Raw genomic sequence first — 17363 nt, 5'->3', positions numbered from 1 at the left:
AGGCTTTTCCTTAATTGCTCATTTCGGTAACAGAGGCTAAACAATCCGTAACCAACCCTCTGTGGTCTCTCCTGTTTAAGCGAGAAGCTCCGCACATCCACCACAGCGTTTACCCAAGAAATGTCCATGTTGTAAGCAGACGACGCAGACTTTACCCGGCGGTTTTGGCTCGAGGTAAGCGAGGTGGCGACTACATTGCTATCTAGCTTTCTGGCATGGCTAGCCAGCTGTAATGTTACCTACTTTGTTTAAATGGCCTCCCGGCTGCTCTGTAGCCTCCGGCTTCGCGTTAGCTAACGTTGCCTGCCAGCAATCATATTGAAAACTCCCTGGCACACAAGAATACATGCTAAAGTAGTCGCAACCTAGCTAACGGCTGCTCTGTGTAGTTTGCACCGAAAGCCCAACTCCTTGTTGTGTTGTGTGCCCCTTTGTGTGGCCGGTGTGCCTGAAGCTGTGGCAGCGTCTTTAGCCGAGGAATTCAGTCAGCTTTATTGTCGTACTAAGTTTGTATGTGCACTCGAGCTTGATTTTATGTTGCCATACGTAAATATACATCGTAAAATAATGTGTAACTAGCTACGTTTTGTGTGTATTTAAAGAAACATCCCAGTCAGACGTTGTTACATCAACGCACGCCGTGTTATGCGGTTTAGCGTGTGTTTTTTAAACGTCTCAAGGTGGTCAAATAGTAATGGTTGTGGGCAAAACACATTAGCACCTGGCTACTCGAGTTATTAGCTGTCTGTGGAGTGGTTTTGCACAAGGTGTAAGGCATAACGTCAGCGTTTAACTCTATGACTCGTATGGTTTACACTGATCGCTGCCAGAACTGAACGCTGTCCAGACGTTGTGGTCGCAAAATGGCACCAAACAATATGACAGTCTGTATGCATTTGTAATTATTTTCGTTTAGTGGTTTATAATGTGACCTTATGTACATAGACAGATAGTTGTGGACGTTGTTACTGCAATAATGTAGTCAACAACTGCAGTAAGAGGTAGGCTTGATGGCGGTGGATGTGTGTATGAGCTGACATAATTGATTGACATTTCATTCAAGCAGCAGGATTGAAGCCTGAATGACCTTCGGGTTGCTTTACCTCTTTGTCCTGACTTTTGTGTTTGATGTATACATGAGTTAATTGATTTGGATCATACTATCTCGCTGGCTTTAAGATCGCTCTAGATTTTGTTATCCACTTATATGTTTACTACCCACTCAAGTGTCCTTATGCTTTCTTTGTCCATCCTGAGAGTTACCAAGCATAATTTTGTTTCATGCCTACAATGACAAATGATAAAAGTGTCTTATGTCTGATACTACCTTGATTTTGCAATCAAGCTGTTCTTGCAGAGCCAGACAAGTGGCATGGAGTCTGGGTGGGTGGATCTTGAAACACATACGTGGTTGTTTTGTTCTGATACTATTTAAGGAGCCCACATTTCTCGTGGGCACCGGCAGCGTGTCTCTCCTCCTTTTGTGTGATATGATTCAGAGGCTGTATCTGTTCTTGTCCTCCCTCTGGTACAGTCAGAGGCAGAGGCAGTCTTGCTTGCCAGATCACTGGCTGTGCAGAGAGGCACAGCAGTGTCAGAAAAGGATAGCTGTGTGCTGTCATCGCGCTGATGTCATTTAGGTCAGTGTGCATTAGTTGGTTGCATTGACCTTTGCTTTTTAGATGTGTCAGGGGTTGGCTCCACAGCACTACAGCTGGTGTTTAGTAGGTAGATGAATAGCCTTGGGTCCATTTGCTGTGTGTTGTGTCGCAGTTTGTGTCCATGAGTCAGTTTAGTGTTATAAGTCCGACGTGCATGGATTAGTATGTTTTTGGAACTCTAGCTATATAGCTGTAGAGAAAGGAAATGGTACAATCACAGATTGCACCTTGTTAGAAATGTGGGAAATGGCCGCATATGAAATGGCTGTTAGTTTTGGCCCTGTCTGCTTATTTTTCTCAATCTAGCAGCCTTTCTAGCACTCAACCAACAATTTAAAATGTATTTATCTGGCAGCACTAGAAGCAGTATGTACGTTGTCGATTCTGCCAACCACTTTGGCTGCTAGATTATCCATTACTTTGCCTTGCGTGCTCTAGAGTAAGATGCTCTCTTACTATTGGCAGCGTGACTTGGTGTCACTCTGGCTTGTGCCATAAATGCTGTCAGAAAACCTCAGCTCATCAGACTCAGTGGGTGATGACTAGTGGAGATGGAGACAGATGGGCGAGAGACATGATGATGACACTGTCTGCTGTCTGGGATCACAAAAAGCCTCATGGAAGTGAGAATTCATACCAGCCCATACTGACTGCCAACTGTCCTGCCTCCTCTCTGCCCAAAAACGCCAACTGGCGAGTGGCGCACGATTAGTTTTGAAACAGGAAGATGGCCCAATTCATTAAAAATATTAATTTTCTCTAGTTTGTTCCACTTGCAAGACTGGTTACATATTCTGAAGTTTTTTGGTGTTTGTCAGCTCTCCACTCAGTGTCTAAGTTTGCAGTTTACGGAGTGTTTTGGATTTTATGAGTCTGAATCACTTCTCTTGTGTAGTCAGCTAAAATATGCATCAGTCAGTGATATTTTTACTTCAGATATGTCCCTTTGTGTTGCCTTTCTTATGTACCTAACTTGTATGAGGTGACTATTTTTTCTCCATTTCATATGGTGCACATGTCAGAGGCTTGGGGGCACATTTCACACTCTTATTTGTGTCATCACCTGGACATTTAAGCATTTCTGTCCAATGGAAACTGAGGACGACAGCAGGGTGAATCATCCCTCTCGGTTCAAGGCACTACTTCCCTGTTACAGGAAACAGATGGGGTTTCATCACATTGGAATTCGGTATCAGTAAACAAAGCATACCTCTTGCTCTCTGAATTCTGGGAGGTAGATCTGCTGCGGCAGTTAAAGCAGTTTATGTAATGATGATGTGTCACACTGTGTCACTCGTTCTTCTGGCATGTAAATCTAGTTCCTTATCATAGTGTAAGGGCTTGGCTTTTTTTTTTTGTTTCAGCCTTGTTCGAACACGCATGTCCTGTCAGAGGAAGGTCTGCACAGATAAGCCGTCTGTACAGATTTTGTGATAAAACACACAGATTAAGAGCGGAAGGATTTTCTAAACCCATGTCCACTGCAGCACGAACAGCTAAAAATGGATATGTGGTTCAGTGCTGAGAGGCAAATAAAAAAATGGTTATTTTTAAAGAATTTTGTGCTAGTGCAATGTATTTACATGAGAGCATCTGCCATTTAAATTGCAGATTGTGGCATATTTGCATTGCCTGTTGTGGAGATTGAATCTGAGGTGTCACCCTTGACGCCAGCACCCATCATTCTGAATGGAGCTGTAATGGCCTAACATTCACACTGAGGTGTTGGTAAATGTGTGGGAGGGATATTTAAAATAGGCAGGGAGGAGCTGCCCTGAAGTTTACCTCCTTTCACTTCTGTTCACTAATCAGTGCACTCTGGACCAGCCTGTAAGACCACTACTTAAGTTCTGGGTATAGTCCTGTATTTTATTAACAGACCATTTATTTATAAAACCATTGTTGGTTACAGATAACTGATGCCATGTTTGTAATCGGTTGAGAGTTTGTGTCCTTGCAGTCTCATGTATGCACTTACTCTTTAACTTGACTATCTTTATCCCACGTACTAATCATATATATTCTCCTTTAGAGCTCCAGTATGTCCAAGCGGCGCTCGTCGGAGAGGGGGGCTGGAGAGACATCAGGCAGGGCCAGCAAACTGCAATGTCCTGGGATATCTGGTAATAACGCCAAGAGAGCCGGGCCCTTCATCCTTGGTAAGGAAGCTACTAATGTTTGCACAAACCCCAAAAGTATGGAAATAGTTGTTAAAGTGTGTGTGTGTGTGTAATCAGGAAAGTTATGTGTGTTTATGTGTGAATGCGAGAGTCATGGGGTGTCTCTGTGTGTATGCACGCCTGAGAAAAGAATGTGAAGAATTTAGCTGATCCCCTTGACATCGGCCAGAAAGGTCTGAGTCTGTGTTGGAGTAAGGCTATTTCCTACCTCTGGAAAATGTATTACTCTCCCATACTCTCAAACTTATATGTTTTCTACTACACAAACTCCTCCACTATTTGCAATGCAGAGTGCCAAAGAAAACATTACACTAGAGGTGTTAATGGGTATGTGCACACGCAGCCCTTAATGAGTTGCAGTGAGAGCACACACTCCAGCATGTAGCCTGCCTTTTGGTCATGCAGCTGTTCCTTTTCTTATCCTTGCAGGGCCTCGCCTGGGCAACTCACCAGTGCCCAGCATAGTGCAGTGTCTGGCCAGAAAGGACGGCACCGACGACTTCTATCAGCTCAAAGTAAGTCTGTTAGGGTTGGCACGTTTTTTGTGTTTTTCTTTCTCACAAACACATTGAGTTAAGCACATGGTTCAATAAAATTTGAGCATATCATTCAAAACAAAGCTATGATGTCCCAGTAGACATCTGAACCTTTGACCTTCCTTTGTTGGTGTTCATTTTACGGCCCCCTGTTTCAGTCTGGCGCAAACAACAAAACTTAAGCAATCTGTTTATTGGGGCTATCCAATGTCTGTTACACAAGGGAGGGGGCTATAGAAGGGGGGGAGAAAGGAAGGGAGGAAGGTAGCGCCCCACCTGGAATGTCGACTTTTAACCCCCACAACCATGTAGTGAGTCAGTGCGTGACCCTCCCCTCATACCCGTGACTACAGCGCCTCAGTGTCTGCTGCACAGCTTGTTTACTTCACATCAGTATATGAGCCACTGTTTTAAAGCTGCAGCCCTGTTATACCATCTCCACTGCACACATTGTAACTTCTTGTTAAATGCTAAGCAGATGTAAGTTAATGTCATGTCTTTAGGCATTTAAAAGGTTTAGTCTCAGGACTGAAGATTTACTTCATACTAAATGGTTAAAGTTCTCTTTCCGCTGTCTGATCCTGTATGAGCTCTTGTCTTGTGACCTCTAATGTTTGCTCTGTTCTCGTGTGTGGTTACGGCAGATCCTGACGCTGGAAGAGCGAGTGGACTCTGCAGGGGAGACTCAGGAAGAGAGGCAGGGGAAGATGCTGCTGCACACAGAGTACTCCCTCCTTTCTCTGCTGCACAACCAGGACGGGGTGGTCCACCACCACGGCCTATTCCAGGTAGACTGAGACCTGCACACACACAAATTACATTTCTGTTGACAGGTGCATAGTATATCATCAGTCAAATAATGAATATCATGGGCAAAAAAGAAGAGTTTCTTACAGTTTGTGGTATATTACTCAGGACTGTGTGGGCGAGTATTCTGTATAATTATACATGATAGATACACCAACATTACCATGGAGAAGTGTCTGTCACTTTCTGTTCAGTTCAGAATATGGTGTCACCATGTCAGTACAAGTAACAGCATGCTCTTATCAGCTCAGTAATAGCAGAGGTAAGCTTGTCATCAGTCCAGCCAGCTGCTTGCCTTTTCCTTATCAGGGTTGTTTCAATACAGAAGTGGGAATAACGTTAAAAGCCATATTTATCTGCAGTTGTTCTGTATTTGGCCCCATCCATTGAGCCCCCCCTCCCTCACCTGTCTTCCCGTCTGCCTCCTCTAACTTTGTTATTGTTCCATCTGCTCTGTGTGTGTGTGTGTGTGTGTGTGTGTGTGTGTGTGTGTTGTGTGTGTTGTGTGTGGTGTGTGTGTTGTGTGTGTTGTGTGTGTGGTGTGTGTGTGTGTGTGTCCCTTTGTCTCTCTTTTCACATCCTGTCTGTTCCACTCTGCCGGTGTTCTCAGAATAGCATCATTGAGCCATGCACTCTGATTCATTTAGGTCTGCCATATTGATTGGATTATTATAGTGCATCTCCACTGTGAGAGAACCAGTTAATAATGTACACTTTCAGAGGTGCTGACTGCATCTAAAAAAAACTGACAACCTGATACAGAAATCAATAAGAAGTGGTGACTCTGCTAAGACTGGAGTTGGAAGAAGAGGAATGACCTTTGTCATTCGTCCTCCACCACCCGGTGTGGAGGGTAAATGTGTCTTACTCGCATCGGCTTCATGCAGGCTGGTGATTGATGGCCTCTACCCTGCTTGAATTCATGTCTTTCTAAGCTGAATGAATCAGCTTGATCAGCCGGTATAGTACAGGAATCCATTCAGTTTAATGCATTCATGGATACCTTAACTACAGTATATTGATTGGAGTCTGTTGGAAAGTGCCTCTAAAATACATGAACAACTCTGTCCACCTTTGTAAAGATAGCTGCTCACACTTCTCTCTGTTGTTTTTCCTCAGGATCGAGCCTATGAAATAGTGGAGGACATGGAGGCCAACAAAGTGCGGAAGATGAAGAAGCGAATCTGCCTTGTGTTGGACTGCTTGTGTGCTCATGACTTCAGTGACAAGACGGCAGATCTAATAAACCTCCAGCATTATGTCATAAAGGAGAAGCGATTGAGTGAACGTGAGGCCATCGTCATCTTCTATGATGTGGTTCGGGTGGTGGAGGCCCTTCATAAGGTGAGTCTAGGACGGAATTGGGTGAACAACTGTTTTAAGAAAAGGTGCCCTTCTCTTAAAATGGTGTTATCCATCATGCTAGTACTCGACAGTGTCCATGAAAGAAAATATGATTGGGCAGTTTTCTATTTTCATCAATGAAGAAAGCTTGGATACTACAATGTTTTTGTCAATTGTAGGAGAAATTGCTTTGTTATTGTTAGCTAGTTGCACACCCTTTCCGATTTACTCATCTCCCATGCCTGTGTACCACTCTCAAAAACAAACTGATTGTTTAGATACCAATGATTCACTAAGCACGATCAGATCACTAAGCAAATGTTTTCTTTCTCCTCTTTCTTTCCTGCATGCAGAAAAACATTGTGCACAGAGACCTCAAGCTGGGAAACATGGTGCTGAACAAACGGTAAGATGAAACTCCTTTACTCATTCGGCCCTGCCAATCCGTTAGCTGACCAGTAACCCCTCCCTTTATACCGGGTCAGTCATTTTAGTCTGCCAGTAAGTCATTCTGTCTCAGCTCACGTGTGTGAGAGGCCTCGGCCGGCCCAGCAGCCTGTATCCAGTGTTCATTTGGCTTTAAACCCAGGCAGGGGTCACATTCTCAGTCTAAGAGTGAGATCAGTTATAGGAACCTAAAGCCTTGCTCTCTTGTGCCTGACTCTGGGTCTGTGTCTGGGTGTTGAGTAAAGGCTGATGATTCATTCCCCATGGCTAGATTTTTGGAAGCGGAGGGTGAACCGGACTGTGGTGCAAAACAGAGCAAAGAATATGTCATTGCTTTGTTCTCTGTGGGAGAGGGTTTTGGGTGGGTGGGCGTGAGCAATATTATGTAGCACACAGGACCCTGGTGAGTGCAGGTCACAGAGTGCTGCAGTTCAGATAGGCCCTGCAGAAAACCACTCATCTGTAAAGCCCTCTCCAAACACTGTGTGTGTGTGTGTGTGTGTGTGTGTGTGTGTGTGTGTGTGTGTGTGTGTGTGTGTGTGTGTGTGTGTGTGTGTGTGTGTGTGTGTGTGTGTGTGTGTGTGTGTGTGTGTGTGTGTGTGTGTGTGTGTGTGTGTGTGTGTGTGTTCAGGGGGTGAAAGCCACTCTATCACAGTTTGAATGCTAGCAGTACGTCTAGCTGCTACTTGCTTTTTAACATGAATTTGTCCAAGTTTAGATGATTCAGCCAGATTTTGCATTTGAACCTATGGAAGGCTGCCTCTGAACAGCAGTGGCCTGCACGCACATTCTTGGACAAAAAAAAAGATAATCATCCCACAAAGCCTGTCTTTTCATTGGAAGGACATGCCTAACACCGACACGCACACTCTCTGTTCCTACACTTGCTTACACACACACCTTCACATCCAAACATCGAGCATGCTTGCATCTCACACAAGTTTAATCATAGAGTTGTCTCACACTCATTCAGTCGCTTCATATGGATATCTGCATGTATGTCCCGGGATGTCCGTTGCCCCCATCACCAGCAGCAGCAGCAGCAGTAGCAGCAGTAGTAGTAGTAGTGGTGGTGATGAAACAGGAGAGTGTTTTGGCCAGGGGAGGAGGGTGGCGAGGAGCAGACGAGCGGAACACTCCGTCCCAGCTGGAGACAAAGGAGAGGCCTGCCAAAGGCCCCATAGCTCAGAGCTGACTCACACCGCAATGCATGTCACACGCACACATGCATACACATGCACACATAGTCATCATTTATTTACCTTCTACACCCCAATCCCTTTCCTGCTTCCATTGTCTTTCTGTTTTATCCCCTTTTGTCATATCCCTTTTCCTGTCTCCTTTATGCATCATACGTTTCTTGCTTGCATGTTTCCTCTGTCACTCCACCCTGGATGTTTATGAATGTACAGTCAGTATGGGAATGACACGGTCAATTTAGATGCAGACCGATCCCCAAAATCCCCTCTCCTCCCTTGCTGCTTGTCGTCACTCTGGGAAATGCACCAAAGCCATCAACAAGCTCAGCAGTTTATGCAAGAATGATGTAATTTCCTCTTGTAGAGCCAGCTGTTATGAAAGCCGGATGTCGTAAATCAATCTGCTGGTTCTACGATGTATGTCAGAGCTGTTTTGACTTCCTATATTTTTGTTGTATTTGCATTCATAGATGTAGACACACCAGAGCAAGGTGTTATTCTGTTTTTGTCTCATTTTGTTTTTATTTTTTCCAGAGAGCTCTTGTTAGTTTACATCACCCTATCCACTGTATCGTCTTAGGGATGAATTACCCCTTCTGATTGAATTAGAAGTTTAGAAATTTAGAATGTTTTATTTCATTTTTTTTGTGCTGTCTGGCACAAAATAATTCACACTGGAATCATCCTTGAAATGTGTTATATTACATTGCTGCTTTTGCAACATGCAAAGATATAATCCTAGAAATTAGAATAAAAACATTTGCTACAGTAAAGCTTGGCTCCTAGTGTAAGAAGTGAAATTTGCTGGTCTCTGTAGAAGTTGCCCTGCGTTTAACCTCCTTTCTCGTCCGCTGGTGTATTTTCAGCAAAATGTTGCGGGCAGGGAGGAGAAGTCATGGGGGCTGTTTAGGTTTCTGGTTTCCTCTCTTACCCGGGGTCACATGACCAGGAAGCAGAGATGGTGTGGTCTCTCTTCAGTCCTCAGGGACCCTTGCCTCATGAGGCAAACATGCAATTTCATTTAGCCAATCTCCGGTGCAAGAATAGAAGCCTGGGTCGTGATGCACACAGACAAAAGAACAGACTCCTCCATAAAGGAAGCTTTCATGTCGAGGGTCCTTGAAGCATTGCACTCTGTTCCTCTGGCCCATCCTTGTGCAGATCACAAGGCCACTGTATGGTTATAGAGACTTGGATCACAAAAGCTGTTGAAATGTTGGATCACATAAGTAGCTGGAAATTATGTGCACTGAATGTTCTAAGGGAAGATTGAGATTGGAGCATTTGGTTGAAAATTGAGTGTTTGACAGGAATTGGCTCCAGACGCTGTAATGGGAGCAATGAGTGTGTGTGATGGAGCAGGGTGTGAAAGTGAGAGAGAATAGGGGAAGCTGTTGACCTCAGGCTTTTTAGAAAGCGGATGTGGGTGAGGAGCGTGATCCAGAGAGGACCCAGGCTCAAGACCGTGGCTGCTTTTGTGTGCGCTCATGTGCTTTTTGAGTGCGTTTTCCTGTGTGTGTGTGGGTGCACTTGAAGTTGCACGCTTGTGTACATATTTTAAATCATCGTGAGCTTTATATATTCGTTTGCCAGCCCATCACCATGCAGGCTTAGTCATCAAGACAATTATCCCAAGCCACAGGTTGACTCATATGTTTGTCAAAGTGTGGCTTTTTTTATTTTCTCTTTCTCTGCTAAGAGAACGCAGAGATATAGAACAGTCCATAGCCCCTCGGCTTTAATACTGTTAACTTTTACTCCGCCACAAGCAAACTAAATTTACCTTGATGACTCAGAGTAAAATCATATAGTGCCACATTGTTTCCACAGAAACCAAATTACTCAAACATCGCTGGTAACAGCAGTGGGTCTTCTCAGATTTTGAAGCGCCAGTGTGTCTGGAGTGGTCTTGTTCTCAGTGTCTCAGGCCTGATGTTGGAAGATGGCTGTCGGCTAAAATGGTGATGTCAGTGATAATAAACTTACTTTATGTAGAGCATTAGAGTTTACTTAAAGGTTAAAGGGAATTTACAAAAACAAAAACACAAGGACGTGATAAGAACATGACGCACATTTAAGAGACAAAGTCACATTAAAGAGAATTATCTACAATAAACCTCTAATGCAGGGCGCTCTAGAGTTTAGAGGCCCTCATGGCAAGAACAGTCATCTGTAGTTGACACCGATGGACAGTTAGAAGGGCTCTGCCCATGGATGTCAGACTGCATGAAAAGTCTATGCTTAAAGAACATTCATTATTTATTTTAAAATCAGTTCTTGCAAATGTCATAGTATATACAAATACCAAGTATGTACGACATCTTCCAGATAACAAGTTGCACAAACTACTTTACAGTTGTCTTAAAGTTTTAAAAATTCTCTCGTGTGCTTTTCCTTATCATGATCTTTTCATTTATGATTGGTTTTGATTTCATAAAAGAGAACTCACCGTGTGGACAGGGAGATCTCCTGGAAGTTTAAGTTCCTGGTCAGAGTGTTACATGAAGAATCTTGTGTTGAACTGTTGAAAGAATAAGAAAACATATGTCTTAACTGCAAGTACAAATAAGGAGATGGGGGAGTTTCTTCTAGTAAGACTGGGTGTGTGTACTGCATCTGGCAGTCTCAAATAGAGAATACTGGGGGGTGTTAGTGCTTTTGGGTCATTATTTGATTCAAAATCAGAAGTATTTGTATTTATCAGGTGTGTTTGCATGTCTTTGTGTACTTACAGGACTCACCGAATCACCATCACCAACTTCTGCCTGGGAAAGCACCTGGTGAGTGAGGACGACCTGCTGAAAGACCAGAGAGGAAGTCCGGCCTACATCAGCCCTGATGTATTAAGTGGTGAGTGAAAACCGGATATGTATCATACATGTTCTTCTCAAAGGAGGATATGTACATCAAATAAGGTTATTTTCAGAGTCCTTTCTGACATTCGGTCATGGGGAGGTCAGCATCACCCAGTTTTTGTCACTTTCAAAAATGGACAATCCAACAGTCACACCTGTTTTTGCAGCGACTGATCACATGTGCACAGGTGTGAAAACCTTCCTCACTGCCTTTAGATTTGCCACTGTCCACTTTAAGATGTGAAATAGGGTTGTGAAGTGTATTAACTGCAAAACCAGATTGTTCTGGTTAGAAGAGTGACCCTTGTTGATCTGAGTCCAGATGGGATCCTGAGATTCTTTTAAAGAGGATTGCATAACGTTAAGCAGTCAGTCTTGTGTTTGATTTTCCGGTTATTAGGCAAGAAGAAAGAGGTTATGTTGCAATCTCAGACTGGCAAAAACTAGGAATAGCTTTTTTTTCTGTCTTTGTTTGTGTAATCACAGTGATGTTGCATTTTGTCATGGTATGTTATTTGTCTGTAGAGGAAGCTGAAAAAAAAAAAAGCAGAAATCCATTGTTCTTGTTTAACATCACAATGTGTCATTTGTCAAAGTAAATGTGCAGACCTGAGCATCACACACCAATCAGCTTGACGCTTAAGCATGTACGTCCATGGTAGACCTAGTCCCATGCATTTCAACATTGATTTCCAGAAGATCATCCTGGACAGTGTACAAGATTGAGAAGAATCATTTGAAACCGAAATCATTCACCTCCAACCACTCAAACTGTAGATAAAACCGGGGCGTGTGTATCAGCATAACGTGACAGGCACACAATTAAACAGAGCTTCAGTGACTCACGCACTGATGACTCACTGGAGGGAAACTACTCCCATCTACCCCCATCCCCTCCCATCCCCCGCCCCGCCTATGTGTGTATGTATGTGTGTGTGTGTGTGTGTGTCACAAGCTTTAACATAATTGCCTGCTGCTGTTGCTACCGCCTGCCTGGCTGTAACAACACTGCCTATGGTCATGCACAGCCATAATGCTCCACCCTCACCAGCTCCGGTTTATTCGTCACTGATCCGCGGCTGATTTAATGGGCTAGGATTAATGATAAAAACAGTCCTTCCATTTTAAAAGTCAGCAGTGTGCAGGGAATTTCTAGGAAATACAATGGATGTGGAGTCATTACTTGTTTGTTTGCTCACCTCGTTAATCATTAGACCTGGTGACGTGACAGGAATTGAACTTGTTAAAGGGTTGCTCACCCCTGAGTCACAGGGCAAAAACTGTCATTGCAGGAAACAAATGTTGATTTCAACAATTTTGGAGTATAGCAAAGCACTTTGATGTCAACAAATGTGGCATTTGAAATGGTGACAGCAAACACTGATCCTGATCCCCTCTCCTGTCTCCAGGTCGGCCATACCGTGGTAAACCCAGTGACATGTGGGCTCTTGGCGTGGTCCTGTTCACCATGCTGTATGGCCAGTTCCCTTTTTATGACAGCATACCTCAAGAACTCTTCCGTAAGATCAAGGCTGCCGAGTACTCCATCCCAGAGTGAGTGCTTGAGTACTAGTACTTGTCCTGTTCATGTGACATTTGGTGGAGATTTATTCAAAGCGAAGAAATCGAACTACTCTGACAGTCACAGCATATTAAAAGCACAGTTTGTTCTGTTAGTTCTCTATTCATTCTTTCATAATTCTGCAACACAGAATGAAATTAACTGTAATACTGGTTATACTGACAGCAATGTTGCCAGATTTCCCCCTCAAACAAAGTGAATCATTGTTTATATGTTTTTACCAAATATGTTTGCATACTTCAGGTGGGTTTAAGACTTTGTATGCAGAATGTTTGCTAAGAATTGACCACAATTTCACATTCAGTTTGGGGCTGACAAAATGGCAGTATAATCTTTCAATAGCGGCTTTGTGGACTTGTGACATTTTGCAAATAAAACTGTCCCTAAATGCTCTCCTCCACCTCCTCACAGAGACGGTCGTGTGTCTGAGAACACTGTGTGCCTGATCCGAAAGCTGCTGGTGTTGGACCCTCAGCAGAGGCTTACTGCAGGAGAGGTGCTGGAGTCTCTCAGTGTCATCATTGCCTCATGGTAATTGCTCCCCCTGCTGGATGTTTGAAAAAAATGCATCAAATTTATTGATTCTCAAGTTATGATAATTGTGATAAATTACAAGTAATTTGTCTAAGATATCTACTACTAGCCGTGTAGCGAGTGTTTAAAGATTTCCATTGGTTGGCTTTCCATTTAATGTTAATATATTAAATTATATTATATCCTGCACACACACACACACACACACACACACACACACACACAGTGTTACATACAGTGATTCCACATAGGTAATTTCAAATTGACAAGCTTACTGTTGTTAATCATCATTCTTGTTGTGTTTTCCTAATCACAGGCAGTCTGTATCATCGTTGAGTGGCCCTCTGCAGGTGGTGCCGGATATTGACGATCAGGTCCATCATCCAGAACATCTACAAGAGGTAAATAATTGGACAAACATGACATCACAAATCTGAATATGGAGCCTGTTGGGTGAATCCAGAGTAGCTAAAAAATAGCTACTTAAGATGAATTACCTAGCTATGTTATGCAATTAGAGAATTCCCTAAATGCAATCAGGTTGATATAATTCACCCTTTTCCTGTGATTTTGTTTTCCATGTTTACATTAGTCCTCAGATTCACTTAGAGAATGTTTATTTCAATCATCTCAAATGTTGCAGCGCATTGAGCAGAGTACATTTTCTTCCCTCAGGCCAAGGTGATAGAAGAGTCTTCACAGTATGAGTTTGAGAACTACATGCGCCAGCAGCTGCTGTTGGCTGAAGAGAAGAACAGTATCCATGAGGCCAAGAGCTTTCTCACCAAGCGCCAGTTTGGCAGCATCCCACCTGTAAGGCGTCTGGGCCACGATGCCCAGCCTGTTAGCCCGCTAGATGCTGCCATCCTGGCACAACGTTTCCTCCGGAAGTAGTCCCCAACCATCCATCTCAGTCTCTCTGACCTCCCCAGGGAGTACAGACCTGTGGCGTCCAGAGAAGACTGAGGAGGATAAGCCCCAAAACTGAACTCGCATACAGGAGGCCCAGCCCGAGCCAGGGTACAGACGGCCCCATTCGCAGGTGGGCTTTAGGCAAGCTAGGTGGAGCAGGCGTGAGGAGGGCACAAGAACAAACTGCCAATGTAGAACTTCAGTCCTCATGTCTGGATCCTCCAGTGAAACATGGAAAGCCCTGGAGGAAGATCTGAACCAAAGGTTCCTTGCCCTCAGGTGACCCACAGTCAGATCTCACTGTGCAACCAACCTGATGGCACAGTCACATATGGGGCTAACACAAGGCTCTGTCTGGAGTGTTGAAGAGACTATTCACCCCATATTCCTCCTCCTCCGGGATCTCCCTACTGTAACACTTTCCCCATCAACTCTGGATCCCCTGAGCAATACAGGACCAGAATCATGTAGCAACCCCTCCTCTTCCTAGTGGTTAATGGTATTGCCTCAAGTCAGATCACCTGATCACAGATGTCACTTCTCAATATCCCCATTCCACCCTCCTCCTCTCACACCTTCCTCTTCCTCTGTACTGTTTTCCTGTATCGAAAATGATCCAGACTGGTCCTGTCTGTAACTCTGACTTCAAATCAATCTACCTCTCTGTCTCTCTTCTCTGTTGGTAAACCATGCTCACTGTTCTGAGACAAGGGATTGTAACAATGGAGTCTTGATGCCACCAGTGACATAAAGCATTAATGTTTTCTGTCAGTGATAATGCTTTGAAACCTTCTCAGTGGTTTCGAAAAATCTGAATAAGCTTTTTCTCATATTTACCTTAATAAGTAGCATTTTATCCCTACCTTTGGATTGAAGATACTTAATATCAAAGTATGTCTACATGCATCCTTTGATATTTGCAGAATGCATTGTCTCTTGCTTTTGCTCCTCCCTGTGGAAATCTAATTTTAGCATCTAGGCAGCTAGTGTGAGGAACCTGGAAGTCACAATGCCAAGAACTGAATGGGAAAAACTGTTGGATCCTCCCTGCCAAGGCATATTAATGGTAACACTTCCTCAGTGCCATTATAGTGAAGATCAGGCACTGTCATGTTTCTATTGCCAAAAATCATGTCTTAAAATTACTCTTAGCCAAGGAAACTGGTACCCACAGCCTCATTCAGAATCAAATGGCTTCCAGGTATTCCAACTTCCCTGTTTCTCTTCAGATCAGATCATTCTGATCAGACCATGGGACAAGTGTTTTTCAGTATGAATGTGAACCGTCATTCTACGCTTCGATACGTCTGCAGTATCCATGAGTGTGTACGTGTGTGTTTCGGGCCAGGCAAAATAAGAGTCTGCAGAGCTGTCGAGCTGTTAACCTCTGACAGTCACAGACCCTTTAAGCTATCCTCCAATCATTGTGTTCTGTTATCTGGCCTGCCTCGGTGGCAGACACTGTGAAAACCAGAGCAGGCTTTGCTAAGACGGGGCTTGTCTGAATGTTTTAGCGATTGCCATGAATAATTTCTTAAGATTGGAAAATGTCACATATCTATTGACATTCTCAAGCCCTCTCTCTAGCTCAACTTGTACATGCTTGTATTATCTCACCATGTAGGCTCTCAATACAGAGGGGCTAGCTGGTGGCTGGTAATCGATACTGTAATATTTCATAGAGAAATGAAAATACAGACTCATAGGTTTAAAGTTCAGTTGCTGGGTCTTCTCGGCTATTGATGCATTCTTCTCTTTATTCAAAGGGTTTCTTCAAACCATGGCAAAGCTACTAACCAGTGACTGTTAGGCATCTGTACACTGCAACTTGCCTTTGCATATTGGTACCTGCTTTAGGCTATGTAGACTTCTTCCTATTTATATTCAAACTGATTGCATGAACATAGGCTCTGGAATATTTTCAAATGTCTTTTACTTCTTTTTTCTTTGTAATTTCATGTTGATTTATTTATTCACTCCCCCCCCCCCCCCCTCCAAAAAAAAAAACCCCACTGGGGCTTGTATCACAGACATTGAAAGTAGTGCGTCACAAAATGTCCCTTCAATGGAAATATCTTCTAGCTGCAACTTATTCCAGTGAAACAGGCCCCAAATCTCTTTGCTCTCTCAGCTTTAAGAAGTCCAACAGTGGTCCTCATTTTGATCCTTCTCAGCCACATTCATGTAAGAGTAGCATCTGTTTTTGTGTTTTCTTTTTTGGATTCCTAAATAATTTTCTTGCCATTTTGCCACAAAGTCTGTGGTCAACTTAAGCTACACTAATAACGAGACTGACTTTTGCATAGTTCTATTTTTTACAGAAAACAAAATGATAATCGTACATTATCTTGATTTATGGGAGGGTTTTTTTGTAGTGTTTTTTTCTATCATTAACTCCAAAAAATCCCCACACAAGGCTGCATTCTCTGGTCAGTATGTAAATATGTACCATCATGACTGCGCCAGTCATATTGTATGTAGTTCCACCCAGTGAGATATCAACTCTCTTTCAACACATGCCGATTGACGTGCATTATAGGCCACGTTGGCCATCAACCACCACATCCGGAGGCTAAAATAATATGTAAAGAGAGCTGTCTGCTTTCTCCCACCTCAATGTGAATTCCATGGGTATACAGCAGTATTGTAGTAGTCTAGGTTGTTCATCAGAGAAGGGTGTTTCATGAACACCGTAGCTGAATGCTGACATTAAGTGATCGTCGGTGGAAAGCGTCTTAAGCCATCTTCCATGACGCCCGACTACAGATTAGTAACTACAGGTTCAATAGACCGTCGATGTAGATGTTATTTTCTGCCTCTCCCCTCTAATCAAAAAGTGTTTCACTTTCTAGCTAGTGGATTGTACCACATTCAATGTTTGTTTTACAGAGTTGTATTGGTAGACTGCAACGTGGTCTGAAAAGCATGGAAATAGTGAGGTTAAACTCTGTGTAAAACATGTGAGTGTTGCATGATTTTAAACTTGCAAGTCGTGCCAGAGCAACTGATAAAGAATATGAAGATGACTCACTCCTTTGTGTCCTACTACAAAGCAAAGTAGATATACCCCTTAATTGGACGAGTACTAAAATGTTATTGTTAATTTCCCAGTTTTTATGATGATATTCACCCTGCTTCTAAAGTCGTATGTCTTCAATATACAACCAATATATTGTTGACAGTTTCAACTGGAAACTTGGTGTAAGATATGAAACACGGTGTAGTTTAAACCCAATGGGATAATGTGTTGTAAGCTGCTTGGTTGGACATGGGCATCTAGATACAGAAAACTGCGTAATTGTACAG

The 17363-nt window shown here is 43.3% G+C and overlaps 1 protein-coding gene across 1 annotated transcript; it reads left to right on the top strand.

The window, feature by feature from the left end:
* Positions 1-9: 9 nt before the first annotated feature.
* stk40 (serine/threonine kinase 40) lies at positions 10-15909 on the top strand. Its single transcript, XM_070911979.1, has 11 exons — positions 10-174; positions 3694-3820; positions 4271-4356; positions 5022-5165; positions 6304-6528; positions 6882-6934; positions 10909-11024; positions 12439-12583; positions 13023-13142; positions 13462-13546; positions 13821-15909. Exons 2-11 carry the CDS (start codon positions 3703-3705, stop codon positions 14037-14039), a joined length of 1311 nt encoding a protein of 436 aa, XP_070768080.1. The 5' UTR covers positions 10-174; positions 3694-3702; the 3' UTR covers positions 14040-15909.
* Positions 15910-17363: the final 1454 nt, after the last annotated feature.

This window comes from Enoplosus armatus, chromosome 9, assembly GCF_043641665.1.
Source record: "Enoplosus armatus isolate fEnoArm2 chromosome 9, fEnoArm2.hap1, whole genome shotgun sequence".
Taxonomy (NCBI): domain Eukaryota; kingdom Metazoa; phylum Chordata; class Actinopteri; order Centrarchiformes; family Enoplosidae; genus Enoplosus; species Enoplosus armatus.
Note: the sequence above shows the minus strand (reverse complement) of the source record. Positions and strands in the feature narration are given on the sequence as shown.

What these genes read in the sequence shown, in the direction of transcription:
- stk40 (XM_070911979.1), top strand. Translation starts at nt 3,703, where the DNA reads ATGTCCAAGCGGCGCTCGTCGGAGAGGGGGGCTGGAGAGACATCAGGC. An exon ending in TGGTGGAGGCCCTTCATAAG is followed by an intron (nt 6,529 to 6,881) that starts GTGAGTCTAGGA and finishes TCCTGCATGCAG; the next exon opens with AAAAACATTGTGCACAGAGA. An exon ending in GCCGAGTACTCCATCCCAGA is followed by an intron (nt 12,584 to 13,022) that starts GTGAGTGCTTGA and finishes ACCTCCTCACAG; the next exon opens with AGACGGTCGTGTGTCTGAGA.